Genomic DNA, 25,382 nt, shown 5'->3' on the forward strand with positions numbered 1-25,382 from the left:
TGGTGTTTATAAAGTTTTTATTTTCAGTTTTCTTAAAAATAACATTTGATTTCCTTTATGCATGTGTGAAGTGTACTTGCTTTCTTAGGCTGAGTTAATAGGCAGATAAAGACAACACGAGGCAGGGTCCCCAAGTAGAGGTGGGGGGGAGAGGGTGTGTGAAGGGGGGGCACAGGGGAGAGGGAGAGGGTGGGTGACCCACGGGACGCTTGAGTGCCCATCAATGCACAGACACAGTCTAACACTTTGTTTTTCGATTTTTTTTTAAGACATCTAAAATTACTGAGAGATACAGTTTCAGCACTTAAATATACAGACGGAAATCCAAGCACTTGAACACAATTCTTAACTCTAAGCTCAGTTATTGCACATAACACGGTTTAAGCAGGCTTCAGGCTATAAAGCAGTTTGCTCTGCTTGGGACTTCCTTGGATGTCTCCAGTCTTCTTTTGCACCCCCAGTGTCTCTTCCCTTTGACCCCTGCGAGTCCACAGCCTCATGATGATGCCGGGGGTCAGTGGATTAGCCATTCATTCTCCCCAAGGGCTGAGGGTGAGGCTTTGGTGAAATGGAGGGTCCCCAGGTTGATCCCCATGGACCCCCCCCACCCACTCTGGTGAAGCTGAAAGCACATGGAGCTCATGAGAGGTGAGTGGGTGGCCTGCCCAGGTGGGGTGGCATGAGGATGGAAGTGTGACCACTGGCCACATGTGGTCACAGCCCCCAGGGGATAATGGGGTGCAGTCATGCCCCCTCACTCTCTCATTGGCTGTGCTTCCCTCCTTCTCCTTCTTGAGCTCCCACACCTCCTTCCCCATTACCCTGAACCTTCTCTGAGCAGTCTCTCAAGGCACATTTGTTTGTTCTGACTCCAACCTGTCCCATTTAGACGCGACTGTCTCTCCCAGCGCCCAGGGGAAAGGAGACTGGGGTGGCCAAGGGCAGCTCCAGAGCCAGGCCAGAAATTTCTTTGAAAATCTGGTCGAGCTCTTTTCAACACAGTTCAAATTCCACTGCCTGCCTAAGCCAGGGGAGTGGGGACAGGACAGAGAGAGGACACGGAGAAGAGGGATGCAGAAGAGGCCGGGTGGCAGACAGCTTGGTCAAGGGCACACATCCAAGGAGTGAGGAAGGACACCCCTGCAACCTTGCTCACAAGGAAAGCTGCACCTCGTCCGACAGGAAGTCACCTGAGGCCTTCAGCCCACTGGGCTCAAGCTGCTTGGTCTAACTTTGGGGGGGCCTCGGTCCCAGAAAGTGGGGTGAAGCAGCATAGGGGCTTCAGACAGGGCAAGGCTGGACCTCTGAGTCCCATCAGGGTCTAGTTCAGCGTCTTTTGCTTTCTTTCTACAACATATTTACAAGGTCATAAAAACGTGCACAGCCGGACGACCCAGAGACACGGAGAGGATGCGTGCCCCCAGGAGGGGAGGGCCACTGTGAGAGGAGAGGGGTGCCCCTCACCCACCCCAGGATGCCCCAGCATCCTCAACAGCTGCGCCCAGGAGATGGTTCCAAAAGTCTGAGCCAGGGCAGAGGGAGGAAACAGACAGACTCCAATCCTAGTGAGAGCACGAAGTTTCAAGTAGCTCTGAGAGGGGCTGCGCTGACGTGGACCGGTGTTTCCCTGAACCGAGCAGGGGACCAGAGGGCGGGCTGGGAGGCTGGGAAGCGGGGAGCAGGAGACGGGCAAGGGGGATCTGGAGCAGCGCAGAACACCTTAACGACCAGAACTGTGCTGGAGAATGAGAAGCGGTTCATGGGGCTAACTGGAGTTTCGTCATTTCCCCTCAAGGGAGGACCTGGAAGATGTGAATCCCAGGGTGGAACTAAAGAAGCCAGGGAGCCAGGCTGGGAGGCTCGCCCAGGGAACAACCTCACCATGTGGACCCCACACCTGCGACCCCCCAGCACACAGGGTGCTCCTCCTCACACGCCAGGCCCCCAGGGATGGTCCCTTGGCTCACACACACTCACACACACACACTCACACACACACACACAAACACAAACACACACTCACACACACAAACACACACTCTCACACACACACAAACACACTCACATACACACACACAAACACACACTCACACACACACACTCTCTCACACACACACAGCACTCACCATACACCAAAGGGCATCAGAGGCCCAAACCCAGGAAAGAAATTCTTTACCAAAGTGTTAGGAAATTTGCTTTAACAGGGAGAACTGGACAGAGTAGGGGAAAAAAAAAAAACATGGGGTACCTGCTCATCCACCCCGGCTCCCACCTGGTAAGAAGGTTTGGGGAAGCACTGAGACAGGGCCTCAGATTCTGGCTACCCCAGACCCGTCCCCTCTTACTTTTCACAACCCTAAACACCTCAGAGCTTGAGAAGTCCTCCACTACAGCAGCCCTAGGATCCCTCAGAGGGGAGGGGGGAAAAGCCGAGGAGCTGAGAGGACTGGGGCTGGAAATGGCCCAGGGGTGCCTCTCTCGGAGGAGAGACGGGGAAATGTTGTGGTCTCTGAGGGCAGAAGGCTGCAGCTGTCCCCTCCGTCACAGGATCTCAGGGACAATGCCTTTTGTTGGTCTGGATGGGAGGGGAGCATTTATTAAGGGGTCAGGGAGGAGGTGGCACACCCATTGGCAAGACCCAGGCCCTTTATCTGCTGCCTGATCTTCAGGTTCCTGGAGTGGGGACCCCAACCAGGGAGATGGGGAGGGTGTGCCCCCCCTACAGGGACAGGGGAAGCCCATCTGCATAACTACCACCCACTGCCTCCACAGAACAGCACAGACCAGGCCCCCATGTGAGAGCTGCAGGAAAGGGCATTCCAGGCGACCCCATCTCTACTCCTAAGGGCTCTGCCTGGATCTGCAAAGGCAGCTAGCTCCCGCTGGCCCCTCCCCTCCCGCACATGGCCCCCCTCACCAGCCCAGCAGCCTGGCAAGGCCTTCTCCTCCCCCACCTCTCAGCTTCTGCCCCCAGGTTCTTCTCAGCCTGGTCTGGGTTAGGAGGAGAGTCCAGCAGAGGGAAAGGGCTCCCTAAGGTGGGTGCCCGACTCACCGCATCTGAGTCTGAGGAGGGGGAATGTCAGAGCCAAACTGGCCAGCAGACAGCTCCCTGCCCTCCCTCCCCTCTGCAGCGAGGATTCATCCCACCAGGCCAGGGCCTGACTCCAGAAGGGAGGGGCGACGGGCATGGGCAGGAGATGCAAGGCTGGTTGAGGCAAGGGCAGAAAGCCAGGACCAGGAACCCCAGGGTGACAGGGCGGCTTGGATGGGGCTGGGGGGCTGGCAAAGGGCACAGAATCCATTTTGAATCAATTTTCACCTTGCAGGGTGTGTGTATATGTGAATGTGTGTATTTCAAAACTAACAGATGGAAGAAAACAACTACAGGAGGCCTTAGGGGCCTTTGGGTGACCCTCTGCCAGTAGCAGTGTGGACCAAGGACACATTTGTCAGTGCATGCCACACACACACACACACACACACACACACACACAGAGTCATGCATCCTGGCCACACACTCACACAAGTGCCATGCACATTCACACGTCCGGTCCTCCCCATTGGAGTCAGGGTCCTTTAGACTGTATTTTCTGGATCCATTTGTAATCTGCCTGCTTCTGTCCAGGTCTCTGCTGCCGTGTCCCCCCGGCCGTCAGCACGCTGGCCTGCCCCGGCTCCCCGCGGGCCATCTACCAGATGTAGCCGCCATCGTCCGCCTCGCCCGCCTCGCCCTCCTCCTCCTCTGTCTCCTCGCCTGCTTCCTCTGTCTCCTTCTCCTCCTCATCCTCCCAGCCGACACCGCTCCCGAAGTCCCCTGAGAAGCCCACGATGTCGTCTGTGAGGGGAACCAGCCAAGGGGCAGGTTAGGACCCTGTCGGCAGGGAAGCCCACCCCAAAAAGCTGGGCCCCTGGCTGCCAACCCCTGGCTTACCGCAGTCGGGGCTCCCGTGTGTGCGGGTGCCGGTCAGCTCCAGGCCCAGCTGGTCCACACACCAGCAGTCTCCGCTGCTCTGGTCACACTGCATCTTCCGGTAGTAACCATCCTCGTCACAGCTTGGGATGAAGATCCCTGAGTGGGGCAGGCCCCGTAGGGTCAGAGCAGGGGCCTCAGGGTGTGGGCTCCGGAACCTCAGACTCACAGATGCCCGGGCCCCACCAGAGCCCAGCCAGACCAGGTACCAACCACTTAACAAGCTCGGACATCCAGGGCTGGACGCCAGGTTTTCTTCCAGTTCAACTGAGCAGAAACAAACCAACCAAAAGAGCCTCCCTGTCTCAGCCACCTGCTCAGCCCCTGCTACGGGTCCCATCTGCCTCCACGGTTTCCCAGTCCTGTAGGATGGCCAATCTGACCTCACTGTGCCGGACGCCCTGGATCTCAGGCTGCACCTAGGCCTGCAAAAGTCCAGCTTTTTCCTCCCAGCCCTCTGATTCTGACCTGCCCTCAGGGCCACCCACTTTCCTTCAGATTGCTCCTCAGTTCACTCAATGGACTGCTGAGATCCCCACTCTGGGGCCCCAGGGCTAGACAGACTGCCCACGTTGTGGGGGTGACGTACGTAAAAGGACAGGCGCCCAGTGCACGTGTTCCAGGAACACAGACCAGAGAGGACGGCTCCCAGGAGGCAGAGCCTGGCTTCCTGACAGAAGAGGCAGCAGCACCGACGCCCAAAGGCCACTGGGCTCTCGGTCAGTACGGCCTTGTGGGGAGGTTCTGGTGTGTGGTTTCATGGATGCTGGTGTCACTGCTCAGGTAAATGCCAAGCTGCACCCAGGAGCTGTGAGGCCCCATGGGACCTGCCTCATGGACCTTTGTCCGCACAACCACCATGCTCAGCCAAGAGCATGAGCTTCCTGTTTCCCAAGAACGTTTCCCCGCCCTCGGCTTTGCTCCTGGCTGGCTCACTCTCATCCCCTCAGGTCTCCTCTTGAACACCAGCTCCCAGGGAGGCCTTTGCTGACCCCCGGCTGACTTCTGTCCACTGTGCTCTCCCTCAGCACCACATGCACAGGAGCCATAAATGGGCGCTCTTTCTGGAGTGTCAATTTGTGGGTGTGTTTCCCCAAGTAGCCTGTGTGCTTTATGAGTCCAGGGACCACGACCGTCGTGCCCAGCAGTTCTGATCTGCGCTGGGTTCGCTGCTGTCTCTCCAGAGTTGGCACTCAAGTATTTGCTGAGAACATGAACATCTGCTGTGGGGGAGGGTCCTCCCTTGAGCTTTGCACACACTCTGCAGTCCATGGGGTTGCAAAGCGTTGGACATGACTGAGAGACTGAACTGAACTGGCTGACTGAACTGAATTGAAAGGAGGGTTCGAGGAACTTTCCGTATTTCTACCTACAGCCCCAGCAGGAATGGGCACAAAATTCATGCTTAAAACACCCTGAGGGGTTGGTTGGGAGACCTTGCCTCACCATGAGGATAAACAGGAGGGGAATTTCCCTCTCCCGTCTTCCTAAGCCAGGGCCTCCTCTGAACTCAGCACCTTCCATGACACCCACAGGCTAGAGCCTCTGGGCCTCAGAGGTACCCTGGGGCACCTGCCTCCTCACCTGGCTTCCTCTTGGCAGCCTCCTGGATCTGGATGCGCTCCAGCTCTGCCAGGCAGGGAGGCTCTGTGGAGAGAGAAGCCGCCTCTGATGGAGGCCGTCCCGTGGTGCTGACGGCACTCACTGAGCCCCTACCCGAGGCTTAGAAACCAGGCAGGGGGCTCTGCAAGATGAAAATACAGCGCTGCCGCTGTGGGATGCACTGATCCCTCTAGGGTCCCTGAGATGACAGAGGGGCTCTTCCAGGGGAGAACACCCAGGTTCCAGTTGAGAGAGGCTATTCCATGGCTGTGGGATAGGTTGAGGCTCCCCAAGGGCACTGGGGACTCATGGGATAAATAAACAGGATTCAGAAGAGGAGGTGGGGTGAAGGCACAGATTCCCCAGGGTGAGAGGCCTCCAGGGCAACATAAGGCTGGAGGGAACATTCAATGGAGGCCTGAAAATAACTAGCAGCCAAATCTAACTTGTCTGTGACCTTGAGAAGTTCCCTAGCCCTTCCCAGCATGAGGCCTAACTGGCTGTAAAATGAGCTCAGCTCCCAGCTAGACGGCTGCTAGAACAGAGAGCGTGAGCTCCAAAGGCCTGGGAAGTAATAAGTGCTGCTGGACCATTGTGGGGAGAGTGGAAGGCTGGACAGTTCGGGGCAATGAGACTGATCAAAACAGGAGACCCTGGCAGGGGGATCTGTGCTTTACATGGTGCTCTGCACCCAGATTTTTCCCACTTCGTCTTCACAGCAGTCTCTGAGGTATTGTTATCTCCCCATTGAGTTGCCCAGGGTCCCAGCCAGCTAACGGTGGAGCCATAGCGGAAGCCCCAGCCTCAGGTCACAGATGCGGTAACACTCCCACCACAAAACCACAGTGGGGACCACGACAAACACCAGAGGCAGAGCAGGGGTGCCCCACCTCCAGCTGGCCAGCTGACCCTTTGGAACCTCAATTTCCCCATCGATGATGGTTACCCCTTGACCTAGGTGGTCTCTTGGTGCATGTCCCACTTTGGTTCAGGATATAAAAAGCTGGCAAATGACACCACATTTCTAAGGCTAATGATCACTTGCACACCCATATCTGAGGCGTATACTATGAGATGGGTTCAAAAGTGGAATCATTAAGAAGCCAACGAAGCTTCAGTTTCAGGACCGCTTAGCTTCTCCCAAGCCCTCTGAGGGGCCCTAGAAATTTTACATTTGTAGTTTTTAATACTCTTCCTCAAAGTAGGCCTCCGAAAGTGCATAAGCTTCAGGACCCATAAGATCCACCCGGGGCCTGCTGAGGAAGGGGGTCAACGTGCTGGTTTCCCTGGGCTCCAAGAGATGAGCTACTGAAGAGTGCAGGAAGCTGGAGAGCTGGCAAGGTTCTGGGTGGTGGGAGGTGGCCGAGAGGGAGCCACCCTGACTCCCAGAGAGGGCCTGGAGTGAAGGTCAGAGCCCGCATGGCAGGCAGGGGGCCTGGGGAGGGGGCCCCACTCACTCTCCCTCCAGAAGCAGAAGCACCACTCCGCGGTGGAAACCCGGCCATCCTTGTAGGTGTCGCAGGAGTTGAAGAAGGGGCGGATGCAGACTTCGTACTTGTCCAGATTGATGGCAGCCAGCTCGGTCTGGTCCAGGAAGAGGTCGGCACTGGTGTCCAGCTTGGAGAACATCCAGCCAATGGAGTCCTTGCAGCTGGCCCCCAGGCTCTTGTCCAGCCCTGGGGAGAAGGCCACAGTTCAGACCTGCTCGAGGTAAATCACTCCATCCATCTGTCTATCCATCCCTCCAATGCTCGGTCAGCCCCAGCCCTCTATTCAGGGTCAGGACAGCTCAGAATCAATCCAACCATGGGGGTGAGAAACTCAAGAACGGCTGAAGGCCCACCCCTCGGCCTCTTTACATGACCCCCCACACCAGTCAAAATCCTGTTTGGAAAGTCCTGCAGGGAAAGTAATTCCTTCCCTTCCCTTGGCTGCTCATTCAGGATTTAGTTTCTCTCTACCCATTTTAAGGAGTCCTTCCTGTTAGCTAATTCAAATCCCTCCAGTCCGGTCAAAGCCTACCTCCCCTTGTTCTGAAGTTGAGGCTCTTTCAGGCGCTCAGTGTCTGGCAGGAGGGGGCAAAATGTCGGTGCTTCCCCAGTGGATCCAGGTGGCCCCAGTGCACACCCATCTCCCCATCTTCCCGCCCTCCTCCCCGGCACAGCAAGCAGCTCCCATACCACTGGCCGGGCTGGCTCCACTGCTGGCTGAGCCGTTCTGCTTGGAGTTCTCATGAAGGAGCTGGAACCAGTCCCGCAGCCGATCCCCCAGGTCAGCCAGGTCCTGACCAGTACACGCCTCTGCAGTTGGCAAGACAGGGAGAAAGGAGGGGGGGGGGGGGTGAAGCAGCAAGCTTGGTCTCGGCTGGGGGGTGGGGTCTTACAGGCCTGGAGTCCAGGCAGTGGTTAGGAGCGCCAGGGGGAAGGAAAGCTAGAAATCAGAGGCTCTGTCTCCCCATCTCCCATCTTCTCCTCCCTCTCACTCCCTAGGACCAAAAGCACACAGCACAGGCTCCCTGTGATGAGGCCAAGCCCTCCTGCTCCATGCAAACCAGACCCTCCAGCTCCACAGGTCCCTCAGGCCTGTTCCTGGTTTTGGCTACTTCTTCCCTCCTGTTGCAAATCTCCTTTGCCCTCCCAGAGCCCCGAAGGAGGACCCCAGGGTCCCTGGCAGTGAGCCCCCCCGGCCCCCCCATGGCCCAGCACTTGTTACCTGGTTTGCTGTCGGAGGCAGAGGTGGCGGCCTGCTCCGTGGGGCAGGGGCAGGGGCCCTCGCATCTCACCATCAGCTGCTTGCTGCTCAGGCACGCCTGCTGCTCCAGCTTACACTACAGGACAAGAAAGTGGGCTGGGTGATGGGGGCACTGCTGGGCATACCCTCCAGCCTACCATGGCAGCCACATTTGCCTTCCCCCTTGGAGATGGGAGGGACAGACCTGCCAATAGCCCAGAAAGGCCCTCCCACTCCCTCTGCAGGCCACGGGTGCACACTGGTCAGAGGAAGCAGGCCCAGGAAATCGGGAAATGAAGTGCTCCCGGGATCCGCACTCTGCACCAGCCTGCCCTCTCTGCACATTTGTCCTTCCCAGGGTACTCGCATGCCCTCACTCTCATGCACCCACCCCTCCTTGCCTTCTTGGCCTCTCCTCCCCCTCCCCACAGTCCCTTGGTAACAGGCTATGGGCCCCTCCCTCACGGCCTTCCCACAGTCTCCTCTATGGGCTCTCTTGATAACAAACAGCTACTACCTACTGAACATCTGCTAATTCCCTGGCCTTTAGAGCTTCCAAAAGGTTCATCTATTCCTTGCTTTTAAAGCATTTTTCTCTGGTCGTGTCTGGTTTCTCCCCATGGGATGACCACTTATGAAAATCAGGTCCTGGTGGCATCTTATAACGTGATCTCACCTGGTCCCCCCCTCAGCTCCACAAAAGAGAAATTGTGTTTCTTGTGCTCAGCAGAGAACACGGACACTCAGAGAGGCCCAGTGGCTCAGCCAAGGCCACAGGGCTGAGCTGGAATCCAGACCTCCTGATGACTTCCACCCCCTGCCCTGGGCAGATAGGGACTCTCACACCACGGCCTCCTGCCCACACCTCACTTTGCCCTCAGGTGGTGTGACTCAGGGCACTCCTCCCCACCCCCACTGGCTCTGCTTGCCTCCTCTGTAACCCTCTGCCTCCTCCAGGCAGCTTCTGCCCTCTGGCTTATTCTCTCTCTCCTTCCTCTTCTCCCTGGTGACCTCATCCCCTCCCCAACTTCAATCATCACCCACAGCAGATGACTCTTAAAAGTGCATCACACCCCAAATGGGATCCTAAGCCTAGAACCCAACTCCAGCTAACAGTCCATGCCCTCCAAACACCAAAAAAGTCCTCACTGCTAGTAGAAGCATTCACAATTAGCACCTGCACTTCTATGGTACTTCAAAGTTTATGCTTTCACAAATACAGTCTCATTTAACCCTCATAAAAATCCTACAAAGTTGGCCCTCATTCCCCCAACCACCATTCCCTCCCACACCATCATCTCTCTTCCTCTTGTACCAGAAAGCCTGGTGCTTGCTGGTGAACCATCCTGTCCATGTGGATACCCAACCATGGAAAGATGTCAACCCCCAACACCTGGATGACAGAACTCCTTTCTTCTATTGCCCTCCATGTTTTCATGAAGCTCTTCCCTCGCCTACTCTAGACTTGTAGTTACCAGCCTCCTCCAGGCCCCACCCCTCACCTGCACCTGACCAAGGTCAGGGGCAGGATCTATCTCAGGCCCCTGGGCTTGGGGCCAGTACTGTGGCTGGCCACATTGATGTGCTGACAAGTGCACCTGGCCCCACATCATCACTGGGAGCCACACAGAAGGCCTGGCTGAGTTGTTCTCTCTGCTCCCTGTGGCCCCAAGTGTGCACCCCACCTCCACCCCGCCTGGGACCACAGCTCCTCACCACTGAGCTGTAAGTGTGGCCATCAGAGCCGCAGACAGAGGCAAGGTGGGCCATGTGACAGGGCTTACAAACGGTGTCTTTGTTTCCATGGAGCTTCACGGCAGGCTGCTTGATCCTACAGGAGGGGGATAGGAGGTTACAGGAATGAAAGCAAAAATGAGAGACAGACAGGGGAAGGGAGGGTTCAGGAGACCCGTTCCAACAAGAAGCTGCTCTTGGTGATCTACAGCATTTGGAGCTGCCTCCCTGCCCCCGCCCACCCTCCTATCACCCCCAGTCAGACCCTCCTCTCGCTCATAAAAGTAGAACCAATCAGGCAGAGTATAGACACTCCCAGCTTCCCCTTTCCAGCAGGGCCCTCAGGTTCAACTCCAGGTTCAACTGTAAGATGTAAATGAGAGTTGTGCTCACATAAGGGGTCAGGTCAAATCAGAAGTTGCAAACTGATGGCCCAAGGGCCACTTGTGGTCTGTAGACCCGAATTTTATTGCACACCAAGGATTTTTGTTTTCAATTGGGTTATTTACCAATATTTGCAAAATGGAAGAGTTCACATAAAAAATCCAGAATTTCTGGCCTAGGTAAAATGGAAGATATGAGAGTCCTGGTCCCACATTTCCATAATGCCTGGCCTCACCAGACTGGTCTGTCACCAATGCAAGCTCTCTCTTATCAATTTACATTACCTGCCAGGCCCCTAAAGGCATCTAAGATTGCAACCCCATGTCCCTGGTTTCTGATTATATGATTAAGGAGAAAGGGGAGGGGAATGAGATCTTCTCCAAGGGTCTTAGAGTCAGGCAGGGTCTTGTCCTTGGACTGGAGCTAAAGCCTCAAATACGCCTCACTCCTTCCCTCCTCTGTGAGGTCCACTTGACTAGGGCCAACAGCGAAGTGAGTGATCTTGGAAGTGGATCCTCCAGCCTGAGTCCAACCTTCAGAGGAGGGAGCCTCAGTGCACATCTTGACTGGAACCTCCTGACAGTCCCTGAGCCAGAACCACCCAATAGAACCACGTCTGGCTCCTGACCCTCAGAAACTGTGTGCAGTAACACACATTTGTCCCTTCAAGCCACTAAGCTTTGGGGTAGTTTGAGCTGCAGCAAAAGATAATTGTTACCTAGGAGAGGATCAGTTAAGCCCTTCCTCTTTAAGCAAACCCCCTCCAGGCCTTCCACCTCCCCAAGGCCCTCACCTATGCTCCAGCTTCTTGCGGCTGATGCACATGGCCCGCTGATAGCCCTGGGCAATGCACACTTTATGACGGCTGCACTTCACCTTCTGGCAGGGGTCCTTGGTGGTATCCAGGGCTGCAAGGACAAAGAGTTAGGACACAGGTTATCTGGGATTCAGTGTCAGAGAGCCCAGGAGCCTACAGCCCCACTTCTGAGCTGGGAAGCCCCCGTCTCTAGCAGCCCTTGATAACCACAGCTCCTCAACTTGGAAGTTTCATCTCAATCCGGGCCTGGCTCCCAAAGGAACCTCCAAGGCCACAATCAGGACTTGCCCTCTGGTCACAAATCCTCATGGGTCAGTCACCTTCCCCCACGAGAGGGGCATGTTACCTTCATCTCCTTGCTGATTGTCCTCCCAGCTCTTGATGTAGTCATCCTAGGGAAGGACAGAGTGGGTGAGGGGGAAGGAAACAGCTAAGATTTACATCTTAGAGCCAAAGTTCAACTCCAGGGCCAACAGAGCAAGGGCCTGGGCCACTGCTTCCCTATGCCAACTGCCATCATCCTGGTGGCTTCCCAGGTGACCCTGTCTACCCAAGCCCTGCCAGCTGCCTCCCCCAGACCTTTACCCCCTAAACCCATGTCCAGAATCCTTCTGCCCTCATCCCTAATTTCCTTATTTCTGACCCCTCATCCCACACTGAATGCTGCAGGGAAGGAAAAACTGGGGTGAGGGTGCAAGGGAGAACAGTGGGGTGTAGAGTTACAGGTACATATGCAGGGGGCCCCAGGCAGAACTCACCTCCACCTCCTAGGGATCGGGCAGCAGCAGCAGGTCACGGGAAATGGACCAGGAGGAGAGAGGGAGAGATGGTGATTTTAGTGTGTGGCCTATCCTCAGACACGAGGTGTCAGGGCTCCCCAGGCCTTCATCACATGACTGTGGATGCTGGGCAATGGTCTTTGACTGCTACGGTCCTCTGATCTCTATGACCTCCAACTGGGGGATGGTATTCCTATGTCTTTACAATAGAGAGCTTAAGCCCTGGGCACACTCAGGTCTGGCCTTAGGAGCAATAGAGGTGAGGCTCAGGACTTTGAGAACGAGGTCCCATCCTTCCACTCCAGGCCCTAAAGATGGTTCCAAATGCCCAGCCCTGGCCCCACCACTAGGACAGATGTCTGAGGGGCCCATACTACCTGGGAAGGGATTCTCATACCACTGCCTTGGCTGTTTCAGAGACATCCTCTCTCCTTCTGCCAGGGTCCTTTCCTGGGCAGTCGCCTCAACTGACACCTGCCCATCATGCAAGTGAGGCAGAAAGTGCCTCTCCTCTGGGCCACATGGGGACTGTTTTTCAATCAACATTTAACTTTCCTGCAGAACTGAAATGGTACACTGAGAGAAAGGGGGGTCGTGGCCCCTCCTGATGGCTTTCTCAGTTCCACCATCCAGCTGCAAATCCTGACCCAGAAAATCCTGAGAAGCCCCTCTGAGGTCATCCGTCCCAGCCCCCGCTGTGTGCAGGAGAAGCCAGGAAGCCCAGAGACAAAAGAGGACCTGATCCAGGTACCACCATCTCAAAGCCCAGGTCTCCCAGTTCCCAGCGTAGAACTCTCTGCTGGATACAACACACCATTACGGACCCAAGGCAACTGTGTGCTGGGTGTTCATAGGTAAACAGGATGCTTCAATAAAGTTCACCCAATGCTAGATGATCTTTTATCTGAAAATGAAGTAATAACCCACGTATGTGTCCAAGCAGCCAAGTGTCCCAGCCTTGGATTCAGGAGCAGCAGGAGGAAGGCCACAGGAGGGGCTTCCAGGGAACCTGGCCTGGGTGGCCCCATGGGCACTGGACAGACCAGCCCAGGCTCCTGGCTCAGGCAGCCACCTGATTCCTCAGGGCGGCTGGAGTCCTCTTGTGCCCCGCCCCTGGGCAAGCTTCTACAGTGACTGCAGGGCAGCCGTTAGGGAACTACAGCATAACTCCATTTGCCAGGACCAAAGGAAGCCAGCCCAGACCCAGCCCTTCTCCAGAACTCATCAGGGTGAGGGGTCCGTCCCCCAGTGTCTACTCCACCATGGGAGGGAAATGAGGCTGAGCGTGACCAAGTGGTCGAGGCTAGAGTTATGAGTTGGGGCAAATGTAGAGACTGGCCTCCACTGAACTGGGGTCTTCTCACCAACCCGGCATTCTTTGGGAGGGGAGTGGGCATGAGGTTATAAAGAGGACAGGGGAAGTAGCTGGTATGAGTCACCTGCTCTCAACCAACGAGAGCAGAGAGTGCCACAGAACCCACCGACACCTGAACTGGACCAGGGAGGGGTGTCAGCCAAGGGCCTCAATGCCCGCTCACTCCTCTCTCACTCTGGCCCTACCCTGCTGCTTTAACTTCTAACTAGGCTGTGAGCAGAAGCCTTTGGGACTCAGAACCAAGTAGGTTCTCAAAGGTCAATACCAAGAATTTCTGATTAGAAATCCAGGGGGAAGTGGATTTCCAATCCAAGTGGAAGTGGATCCAGGCTGGTGGAAGACAGAGTTCTAAGAAAGGGACTTTAACTATCTAGTTGCTGCGTGAGAGCCCTGGTGGGGAGCCATCCCCACCCACCCCAACCCGAGCAAAGGTAGGACTCCTTCCTCTCATTCAGGATACAAGGTTTGAGCCCCTTTTGTATGTAAGTGTTGTCCTGAGTTCTAGCTGCGCTCCTTGTCTCCACTGCTGTGGATGAGGTAGGGGGAGGCCTAAGTGGTTCTGGATCCCAGGGCCCTTACTCCCAGGAAAACGGGAGCAGCTAGCCAGAAAGAATGATGAGGAGAGAGGGCCCTGGAATCACACGTTTCCCCACCAGCACACCCTGGGCAAGCACCTTGGCCTGTTGGAGCTTAGCCTCTATCTCCTGGGATCACTCAGAGACAAAAGGAGATAGGGTCTGAAAAGTGTCTGGTGTTCACAGAAGACTCAACAAATAAAAGCTGTTATAGCAGAAGAGACCAGAGATCTCAGATGGAAAAAATGTTGGAGGGGCAGGAAATGAGCAGGGAGAGGCTACACGAGGGGCCCCGGCAAGTGGAGGAGAGCGGCCACCACTGGGAGAGCAGAGACCACAGGGGTGCGAGCAGGGTCACCCCCAAGGGGCCTCAGTGAGAGGGGCGATGAGGAAGTCCAGTGGGTGACATGGGAATGGCTGCTCCGGAGGCAGAGACCAGGGGCACACTTGGGAGCTCCTAAGGTCAGGTGTGGGCTGGTCCACCTATAAGGTACAAAGGAGGCATCTGTTGGCAAGTGTGAATAATGCCTTTCAAAGCAGTGGTGTCTATTTATGGCACCCAAGTGGGCTCACTAGCGATTATGAGACATGGTCTGGTAAGGGCACCGGAGACTCCTCAGGAAACAGGCCTGTTCCATACCGGCTCTGCTGCCGACCAACTGTCCTCTCCTGAGAAATGGGGGTTTGGAAGCGCCCACCTCCAGTACTCTGGGTCCAGGGCCAGGCTGAGACCCAAAGCTCTGGGCAAAGGGGAAGCCCATCTATTTCATCTGGTAGTAGAACCAGCCATGACCACCCCTGCACCCAATGGTGCTCAGCACAGGGCAGGCACATGGGGAAAGGTTGGGATATATAAGCAGCTTATATGTCATGGTGCTTTTAAATTAAGTCCTCTCTATGTATTTTTATGTCTGTCTTCCTTTTATTCTCAAATTCCTGTGAATAGAGCAGGATGGATAGGATCAGCTCCACAAAAAAAAAAAAAAAAAAACAACGAGAAAATGGAGGCTCGGAGAAGCAGGGCAACAGGTCAAGGGTCCCAAGACAGATGAAGAGCTGGGCCGGGACTTCCCATCTGGGCTCGACCCTATGACCGTAACCCTATACAGGAAAGCTTTGCTCTTAGGGGGACAAGGGGAATGGGTGGCAAGGACTTTGGATCCTGGGTTTGCTCTAAACTTGGTGTGCTGTGCATCCTCGGCAAGTCACTTGCCCTCTTGGGGTGTCTCTCAGCAACAGCTGAACATCGGAACCACCTGAGGAACCTTTTCAGCCCTCCGTTGCTGGCGCCACCCAAGCCCACAGGGCAGGCAGCCCTGGGCTCCCCTGGGCTCAGCCGGCAGCTGAGTGAGCCCATGGCAAGAGCCCTCAGGTGTCAGGTCCTTCCAGCTCTGCCTCTTGTGTCTAATGCTCTTATCTGCTCTCACAGGGGGCCTCAGGGAGGAAAAAGAGCAGTCATTCACTTTCTTCTGAGGACACGTCACACAAAGCAGATCCTCAGGCCAACTCACTAACCAGGGTCTCCTGACCTCCAGCCTGAAGCCTTTTCCTTTGGAAAGTGAAGAAAGTGTTAGTTGCTCAATCCTGTCTGACTCTTTGCAATCCCATGGACTGCAGCCTGTCAGGCTCTTCTGTCCATGGGATTTTCCAGGCAAGAATACTGAAGTGGGTTGCCATTTCCTTCTCCAGGGGACCTTCCTGACCCGGGGATTGAACCCGGGCCTCCCGCATTGCAGGTAAACTCTTCACTGTCTGAGCAACCAGGGAAGCCCAAAGAGGATGCTGTGGCTGAGTGCACATTAATTTATTCTCTCAAATCTCAGGACACCAAGCCCACTGCACCCGCTGCTCTCTCTCCAGCCTGCCCTCCCCTCCCCACCCCCACTGGTCCCACCATAGCAACCCTGGCCTCAATTACTACGGGGTCTCCTCTGGGCTCTCCTCGACCCCACCCAACTCCCACACCCCTGCAGGCACAGGGATCTTTCTAGAACACAATTCTGATCATATTTCTCCTATCCTAAAACCCTTTATTGAGTATGCAACTTTCTCTCATTTTGAAAAAACTATTTAAAGGTGATTAGGTTAAAAGGATTAAAATCAAAATATTAACAGTGACTTCCTGTGGGGAGAGGAATAGAGAATTTCTGCCTTTTCATAAGTTTCCAAAATTTCTACAATGAACATGTATTAGTTTTGTAATGAAGGTGAAAAAAAAAACACACAACAAGTATCATATTTAAAGACCCTCACAGGTTCTCGGTCACCAACAGGAGAAAGCCCATCTTCTCTGTCTGTTCCTGTCCCCATGTCCTTTCACCAGATGTTCCAGTCTGGCCAGGCCTCGGCAGAGCCTTCTTCCCACCCCGGAATGTGTTTGCATCCAGCCCCCAGAACTTCCATTCGTATTTCAAAACTCAGCTTTCAAACTTTATCTTCCCTAACTTTGCCCCATATCTAGTTTTCCTTCAGGCCGACTATACCTAGTAGTTTATTATTACTCTGGCTACATGAAGCAATGCCATAGCTTCTGACCTCTTTAGATGGCCAGTTTCTTGAGGGCAGAGACCATATGAAGTTCACCTTTCTATGCCCAGCACCTAACAAACAATAAAAAATGCCCTAAGAATAGCTAATAGTTTTTCACAAATTACCATGTGGAAGGCATTGTGCTAAACATTTTACACTCATTGGCTCATTTTACTCTTCATAAAAATTTAAGAGAAAATTACTATTATTATCCTATTTCTCAGGTGGTAAAATTGAGGCTTGGAGAGCTTAAGTGACTTATGCAGGATCACACATCAAATAGCACAGCAGAAAAGTATTGGAACTCCGAGAACTGGGATTCCAGACTCTGTGCCCCTAATCAGGACTCTCGTTGTTCCTTAAATGTTAGAAAAAAAAGTCTCAGAACCGAACCCAGGAGGCCTAACCCCAGCCCATGAGTGACTTCACCCTCCACACCAGCTCTGTTCCAACCCCTAGGCTGGGAGTCTTGTAGCAGAATGGAGGGATTGAGAGAGGCGGAGGAAGACACCTGGGGGCCCCCTTCTTCAGGCATTTTCCAGAACCCGTTCACACACCCCTGGTTGGGCTTGGTTTGGAGCTAACCCATCTCCTACTTTGATCTCGGCAGCTCAGCCCGGTTGCCATGGAGACGGGGCCCACTGTGCCAAACTGGGGGAGAAACAGTGGTGAGTGCGCAGGCCTAGCTGGGCTTAGGGGGGCACATGCTGGGTGTTTCCAAGCGCTGTTTACTTCCTGTCATTTTAATTAGCACCCGAATCACCCGCTCACTTCACAGCTTGAATTAACCCAATCTCTCCCAACCTCTCCATCTGGTGGGGAGGATGAGACGCGGCAGTGAATCAAGCAGAAGAAGAACAGTGCCCCATGGCTGAAAACCACCTGGGCGAATCTCCACCTGCCTCTTCGCAGCACAGCGTGTTGGGGAGACCGGCACCCCCTACCCCCACCCTGGCATGGAATCTGGGTACCCACTTGGCCTGGCCTCTGACTGCCAACAAGATGTGGGCTGGAGAGCCTTGCTGGAGAGCCTTTGGTCTACAAAGTGAGGAATACTCTTGCCTTCCTCCCTGAGCTGCGGAGGGGCCCAGTGTGGCTGTGAGAGCACTTAGCAAACTGTAAAGCCCTACACTTTCAAACCCCACAAAACAGGAGCACTTAAGCTGGGTTCTTCGGCACATACGGGGAGTCTGGGGGACAAGGTGGATGAGAGGTACTTCCCAGTCTCATAGTCACAAGGAGCCTCAAGTGCAGACTTCTGACGTTGTCTCCAGCTGAGGCTCTAAGATGTGCTGACAGGACGGAAAGAGGTGCATCACGAGACTTTAAAGAAACCACAACTTCTGTAACCCTATTATGGCATTTCTTCATTTTTTAATAGATTGAGAACCTCTAAAAATGGAAGTGGGCCAGGCCTCTCCCAACCTCTGAAAAGCCTTGTAGCTGGCATTATTTCTGCCTCATTCCTCAGGTGAGGGAATCTCTGATGGAACCCGGTCCCCTGAGAAGGCCCAGGAGTGGGGACCTTGAGGCTGGGGGCTCCTGCTGTGGCCCCCTGCAAACCACCGGGGAGCACAGAGGGAGGGCCCAGAAAGGACCGAGCAGGGGTGAAGCGGGGGCTGCCTGGCTCCTTCTCAGCTGAGGCCGACACCCCCATTGCATGCTCAGGCAGAAGGCATCTTGAGGAGGCAGCGCCCTCCGCACGGAGGAGACTTGGGGGGGAGGCAGTCATTAAATATTTGCCCCTCTCTCAGAGGGAGCAGTGGAGGCCGTGTGAGGCCTGGACAAACAGACGGAGGCAGGCATCTGGCAGACTCCCCGCCTCCCACCTCTCCCCTCGGAGGAATTTCTTTGGAGGACAAAAATGTGCTTATCGCTCCCTGCATGCCAGGATCTCTACCTGGCCTCAGGTATGCCTGCACCAGCCGCCACCCCACCCCCAGACTCCACGGGGCCTGAGCTCTCCACTGCTCCAGGGCCATCTCAGACCCCAGTCCTTGGGTTTCCTGTTCAGGCAGTGGTCCAGGGCTCCACAGAAGACAGAGAACAGGAGAGAGAGACAGGGCAGAGCAGGCCTGGAGTTCTGTTCTGAGCTGCCTCAGGATCTCTGTTTCCTTTCTAGAACATGAGTGGGGGGCAGGATTGCCATCCAAGATTCTCTGAGGAGGCCCAGACACTGGAGCTGAGGAAGCACAGGCATGGGGTCATGAAAGAGCACGTGGCATTGTGTCTGGTCCTTCTCTTTACCTGCAAGTGCTCAGTGCTTAATCCTACCAAGGCCCCGTGGTTCTGCTTCCCCACCCTCCTAAACTGAGAACTTTGAGAAGAGCAGAAAAGGAGCCTGAAAAAGTTTAGACTCTTCCATGTCCTCTAACCTGTGCAAAGGAGCCAAGGATCAGGGAAGGAGCCAGCAGCTTGCATCCAAGCAGGGGTAAGACACAAGCTGGGCCTGGCTTGTCTTCCCTGCTGTGTGCAGCTTTGACCTGTTCTCAGATGTCAGGGAAGAGACTCGGAGGGGCAGGATGCCCTGTCTCGGGGAACCTGGTCTCCACCTGAGGTAGCCCTGTGCTCACCCACACACAGATCTGACGGTGGGTGACCTGCTCTCTGGGCCCACTGAGGTGAGGGGAAATTCTGAGTCCCCTCTGCACCCTCTCACTGAGGAGAAAGGAGGCTGGCTGCACCCAGGTCCAGGCCGATAAACATGGGGAAGACAGGGAGGCCTGGGGGCAATCTTCCTTCCTGGCATCTTTCATTCCCTTACCATACAAATGAATCAGTGGAGTAAGTGCTGGGCTTCTAGCCTTGACTATCCCAACCATTCAGGGCCCAGAAAGGGGAAGAGAGCACCCCAAACAGCATGGCTCAGCCCAAAGCCCCACCTGAACCCATGGTGCTGCTAACTGGAGGGAAGAGGGAGGGGCTCAGAGGACAGATTAGTTGAGATCCTCCCTGGCCCTCACATTCCATGGTGCATACATTTATCCTGAGCACCTACTATGTGCACGACCACTCATGCAGTGCTCTGAGGATGGGGTGCAAGGTCACAAAGCAGTCTATCTCCAAATCCTGTCCTCAGGGACTTGCTTTGGGAGGAACGTGATACACACCAGCAGGAGGACTCTTAAGACATAAGCCCACAGTGTAAGGGACGCAGTGAGGCAATACCGACATGTGCCAAGTGAGTTTATGGCCAATAAACGTGGCAGGAGCCCCAAGGAAGGTGCTATATCGACAACTGAACAGTGGCTGAGCCCTCAGGGGTTCAGAGGCTGGGACATTTCAAGAATCACGTTACCCTAACTTGAAGCTGGGCCTGGGTCTGCCCACCAAGAGCAGACACATTTTCCCTGTCTACAGCCCTATAAAGACCCACATGATACCTGCAAGGGAACCTTACACAGTGGCGATATGGCCATTCCCAGACTGATGTTTGCCCTGGGATGCCATTAGGCTTCATTTCTCAGGTTCCTTTGTCTCTGGTTCGTACACACTCAATGCTGATCTGGTCATAAATGCTACCTAAAGAGCAAAAAGAAAATCCTTTCCCTAAACCCAAGTCTTGCTGCTCAGCTTGTGTCAAGGGTGGGGATGGGGGGGGTGAAAGATGCATGCCGGTGGAGGGGCTGTAGATGGGCTCTAGTGCCATCTTCCGGAGTCACAGGATGACAAGGGCTGCCCATTAAACCCAGAGGAAAATCAAGGGCTGGAAAAGGGAAGTGGCTCTGCCAGGGAGGAAGACAAGCTGAGAGCCCTCCCAGGGCCCCTGGGGCTCAGGGTAGGCTAGAGTTCTCCCACTCCTCCACCCTCTGACCTTCTGGAGAACGGAGGGCTGGTGTGGGCTGGCCATCCTCTTCAGACTGCCTGGAAGTCAAGAGGAGACTAAGATGGCCTCTCCAGGCAGAGTGCTCTTCTCGGCCTCTCCTCTCCCTCTCTGCTCAGGGCCTGGAGCCCCGCTGGGTGTTCAAGAGTCCCTCAGCATGCTACACTGCTCTGGGTGATGCCAACCCCTCCACGGTGGGAGAGGAGTCGAAACTAGGGTGGAGGAGGAGGAGGCCAGAGTGGGGCCCAGCCTCCTATTCTGAAACCCCAAGGATGGAATCCATTCTGACCCAGTTTGGGGTTCTTCTCACACACCCACACTTATCCACAAACACCTGTGCAGCTCAATCCCACACTTGCTCTGGTTCAACTGTGTGGGGTGGAGAAAGGGGAGCTTCTTTATGGCTGAAACTTACTACTGGCCTACTTGGTGTTCATATAAACATATGAGAATTCTCATATATGAGAATCACTAAGTAGCTAGCAGGTGGTATTTCTCTGGGCCAGACCCTAGGTTCATGGTGAAGTCCTGGGCTCCAGGGAGGTGCTAAGATCTGCAGTGAGTAAGTGAATTAGTGCACATACATCAGTGTTGTTCTCATGGAGATGGAGGCTGGTGTGAACTAGCCCCAGAAACACTGATCCATCTGGTGGTTTTTCTATGGGGCTGAAGTTTCTTTCTCTATTGCCTGAAATGGATGCCCTCTGGCCCTCAGACAAGATGTCTTCATGCTCACAGTCTCCCAGACTGAAAGTGAAGTTCAGAGAGGTTATGTGATGTACCTGGCATCGTGTGGCCAGGCAGTGGAAGAGTCAGAACCTGACCCCAGGCCTCATGCCTCTCCTGGGTGGAGAGCTGCCTCTGGAGGGTCGCTAAGCCAGGCTGGTGGCAGGCTGCCGAAGACACTGAGTGCCCTAGCCCTCCTTCCGAGGAGGCACTGCTCCTGCCCAGGCATCCTTGAGCCCACAGGACACGAGCCAGGGTAGGCTCTTCTCTTCCATCTCCACTAAAGGTTAGGCCGAGAGTTCTTGAAAAGCAAAGTTGAGTTAGATGACCTGGGTTCAAATCCCAGCTCTGCCGTTTGCTAGCTATTTGATAGTGGATACGTTACTCAGCTTCTCTGTGCCTCCTTTTCTTCAAGTGTAAAATGGGTAGACTACAAAGTAATGGTAACTATCTCACAGGTTGTTGCGGGTAGGGGAGGCACGAGAGAGAACAGGGATAAAGTGCTGACTGCAGGGACTGGCAGATGTAAACACCCCCTACAACCAGTGATATATGCCTCCCGGGTGCCCAACACTGTGCTGGACACTCATAAATATCATTAAAATGTAACCAAAGTGGAGTACAGAGAAGAGCCAAGAAGATAAACAGGAGTCAGCACTGTCCAGCCAGCTCTTGGAGCCTGCCTGGAAGAATGCTGTGTAATGGCCTGTCTCCTCTCAAGTGTCCATCTCTATGAGGTCCTGGATGCTTTGTTCCAAAGACTGCAGTAAAATCCACCCACTTCTGCAGGGAGTTAAATCGAGAGATGGGAGCACTGGGGAGCAGGGCTCCGAAAAGCCCAGGCCTGCACAGAGTGGGGCACAGCCAGATCCCAGCTCCTCTGACTTGAAATTCCCTCCTCCCTGGAAGCAGGACATGAGGCATTAGAAGCGATCTATCCAGACACATGTGAGAGCCCCAAGCCCACTGGAGAGGAGGATTACTCTGTCGGTAAACCCTTCACAACACCTCCCCCCTCCCCCCCAATAATCCTACTGCTCAGAGGAAGAATGCTAAGCTGAATTTCCGGCTGACCAGCTCAGACCAATTCCACACTGGAGCATTGGCCATGCTTTCCTTCTCTTCTTGGTTCTCCTGACCTCTTCGATGCGATTCCCTCAATCTCCCCACCCTCAGTTCGGTCCAACCATTCAGTGAGACACTGCCCCCACCCACACTGACTCCTTGATCCTCTTCCCCAAGAATATTCCACTCCCCCTGCTTGCGTGCCTCCCTTGCACCAAGGCAGAGTAGGGGCCTTGCACCATTTTGTGACTGATAATCAACAAGATTCTGGCTCAACCTGGCAACGCCTTAGAGGTTCAAGAGAAACTCCTACCTCTCCTTTGAGGAGCCAAGGAGAAGAGTTTCAAGAAAGCCTGCCTGATGAAAGGTACATAAAGCCCAATGCTACTGTGCCCAACTAGAAGGCCTTCAGTCCTTAGGGTGGAAAGTGGGGCCTCTACTCACAGAGGAGGGATGACAATGGTCTGCAGTCCTGGCATGGCCCCTATGTATGGTCTGTGCACTGCACAACTCCAGGGGCATCATTCACATGATGGCACCCCTAGAGTTATGCAGTGCAGCGGCTCTGAGCTAGTAGCCTCCTGCATTTCTGCAGAGGCTGCCAAAGAATCCCTTCAGCCAGGCCCTCCTGCCCAGTCTTCCTTGTCCTCCTTCTCTCCCTGACACTGTTCTCCTATAGCCAGGGCTACCTTAAATGGGGTGTTAGAGGAAATCTACCCTACAAAGTGCCTGAGACCACCTAAACCATTACATGCCTTGAAGTTTTCCATGAATCCTATGGAGGCAGATCCTGCAGAATTTCATTCTGGCGCCTTTCTTCAGATGAGTATGGGAGGAAGGGGGAAGTGACTGGCACCAGTACAGGGAGACAGGTGGGCAGCCCCATGCCAGGGGGTCACGGAGTCAGTCACTTATCCTCACCCACAGAGTTGGCTATTGGAAGTCAGTGGAAGAAGGAAGGTGGGGAGGAATCTTTTATGACACATGGATTCAGGACGGGCCAGCCTGCTGCCACCCTCTCACTGCTGTGGCCGGGCTGCTTCCCAGGCAGCGGCAGGAGACTGCAGTTAATCTTCGATGCGCCTGCAGGGGACTCGGAAAAGGCCTTGCTGGACTGCCAGGTTCCTGTCGCTGGACCAGCCATGGGTGGGGCAAACCGCAGCCTGGGGCCCAGGCCACTCAGCCCTGAGGACCAGGCAGCCTGTGAGTCCTTCTGATGAATTACAACCCACCAGTTTGACTTTGGAGATAAACAGTCATTTGTTTAAGGGTAACAAAAAGATGCGTATCTGCCTGTTCCCATCATTTGGCTGGTTATCACATGAAGCATGTTTGTTCTAAACGCATTGCTAAGGAACTTTTGGATGCATACAATATAAGATGAGAAAGGTCACGGTGTTATACTAGGTGGGTCTGATGTGGGACTCTGGGGAACTGAACTGGAGAAGCAAGAACTGGGGTCGTAGAAGAGGCTTTCTGGAGTTAGGGCGCTGGAGAGCACCGGGTGGCAGACACCAGCGTTCCTCTTCTCTGGAGCATCCGGGCCCATCCTCCACCTCACATCCCGCCCCCACCCTTCCCTGGGTCCCAGCCACGCCCTCTACGCGCCCCTCCTCACTCCTACTTCCCCTTCTGGGAACAAGGCAGCCTTCAGTTTCCCCTCTGATCTACAGGTGCTTGTAAACAAAGTGCTGCAGCGTTGCCTGCTCCTCCGCAGCCACCTCCACACCCCCTACACGGCAAAGTTCCGCGCAAGGTTAAGCTGGGTTCCAGCGGGGATATGCAAAGGGTCCCCCGACCCAGCTACTGGGCTCGCTGCTCTTTTCAAGTCCAGTGAGCTTGGGAGTCTTCCCTCCAGGTTGGAGGTTCAACTTCTGGGTCGTTCTCCCCCCTGAAAGATTGGTCCTGGAAAATTATCCTCCATTAGTGCTCGCGTCCCTCAATGGGAACCCCAGACCTGGCTCTGGCGGCCACCCAGAGGTGGCCTATGGTATTTTCACTGCCGTCACCCGCCCCCCATTACGGACGGACGGACACGCCTTTCACCATCTCGCCTTTAGGAGGATTGCTCAGAGCGCCCCCCTGACCCCAACTAAAAGCGCCAACCGCGGGCCGGTCCTTTCTGTCGCCCCCACCCCAAAGCCCAAGATGGAAACAGAGGATAAGCACAGGAAGATGCTGCCTTCCCCGCCGGCCCCACCCAGACCTGCCCCTTCCGCAGTGGCCCGTATGTGGAACCTGCAGCCCCCACCCACCTTGGGGACACCTGGGGGTGGCTCATCAAAAAAAAAAAAAAAAAAAAAAGAGAGAGAGAGAGAGGAGTAGGTCAGGGACCCAGCCAAAGCCAGGGCCCCCGTGCCTCCCTCCCTGCCTCCTCCCCCTAACCTCCGCATCCCGCACCCCTCTCCGCATCCAGCCTGCAGAGGAGAGCTTATCGCTAACGCACGCCCCCAGAGCAACTCCTCGCTTGGGGCGTGTATGTATGGGACTGAGGGTCCCAAGCCCGCCAGCTCCGGGGCTGAGGGGAATATGAGGAAGGGGTTCAGGAGCCCGGTGGGTGCGCGCTGTTTACTCTCTGCAATTATCCGGTTGGGATAGTTGCGGGAGCCTGTGGCTGCCATGGGCAGCCTTCACTCCTGGCCCCAGGGTCTCTGCTCCGAAGCTCCCTCCCTAAATCCCCGCGCGGACCCTCGACCCTCTCGGCCCTGCAGACTCACATCTCGGAAGCGGTTCCAGTGTTTGATCTTGCCACTGTACTGCGAGATGGACGACAGCCATTGCTCGTCCTCCATGAAATTGCCGGGGGTCTCGCCCTCCTTGAGCCCTTTGGCGTCGCCTTCGGCCAGGGCAGCTGCCGAGAGCAGCAGCAGCGGCAGCGCCAGCCGCCCGCAGCCCCGAGCGCACATCGTGGTCTGAATTCGACCTGGAGGGTGGGGGAGTCTTGACTTCTGCAGTATTTTAATGTCCTTCTTCCCACCCCGCAGCTGGCGAGGCAAATGTCCTCGTCTTCCTCAGCCTTCCTCCTGCGGTCTGACTCCGATGACAGACGGATAGTGGGTCGCTGCTGAAATGTGACCTGGTTAGGAGATGCACTTGTCTGAAAAAAAAAAAAAAAAACCCAGCGCTGGACGTGGAGAGGAAGAGAGAATCAGAGAGGCTGCGCCAGCAGGGGCCGTGTCTGTAACTGTAGCATCAGCATCACGTTTGACATCATCATACCTGGTTTAAAAAAAAAAAAAAAAAAAAAGGAGGGCGTAGATTTCAAAGGGAAGC

At 54.9% G+C, this 25,382-nt stretch overlaps 1 protein-coding gene across 1 annotated transcript; it reads right to left on the reverse strand.

Annotated features, from left to right (window-relative positions):
• Nucleotides 1–25,284, reverse strand: SPOCK2 (SPARC (osteonectin), cwcv and kazal like domains proteoglycan 2). The gene is made up of 10 exons (XM_070470797.1): nucleotides 24,827–25,284; nucleotides 11,584–11,629; nucleotides 11,214–11,328; nucleotides 10,019–10,133; nucleotides 8,285–8,399; nucleotides 7,753–7,872; nucleotides 7,030–7,248; nucleotides 5,555–5,617; nucleotides 3,932–4,069; nucleotides 1–3,835 (listed from the first exon to the last, which is right to left on the reverse strand). Exons 1-10 carry the CDS (start codon nucleotides 25,013–25,015, stop codon nucleotides 3,690–3,692), a joined length of 1,266 nt encoding a protein of 421 aa, XP_070326898.1. The 5' UTR covers nucleotides 25,016–25,284; the 3' UTR covers nucleotides 1–3,689.
• Between the last annotated feature and the right edge of the window lie 98 nt (nucleotides 25,285–25,382).

This window comes from Odocoileus virginianus, chromosome 7, assembly GCF_023699985.2.
Source record: "Odocoileus virginianus isolate 20LAN1187 ecotype Illinois chromosome 7, Ovbor_1.2, whole genome shotgun sequence".
Taxonomy (NCBI): domain Eukaryota; kingdom Metazoa; phylum Chordata; class Mammalia; order Artiodactyla; family Cervidae; genus Odocoileus; species Odocoileus virginianus.

Excerpts from the sequence above, each read along its gene's own strand:
- SPOCK2 (XM_070470797.1), bottom strand. The coding sequence starts at position 25,015 with ATGTGCGCTCGGGGCTGCGGGCGGCTGGCGCTGCCGCTGCTGCTGCTC. Across the intron at positions 10,134-11,213 it reads CGCAAGAAGCTGGAGCATAG|GATCAAGCAGCCTGCCGTGA; the intron begins GTGAGGGCCTTG and ends CCCCTCCTGTAG. Across the intron at positions 8,400-10,018 it reads GCCACACTTACAGCTCAGTG|TGTAAGCTGGAGCAGCAGGC; the intron begins GTGAGGAGCTGT and ends CTTGTCCTGTAG.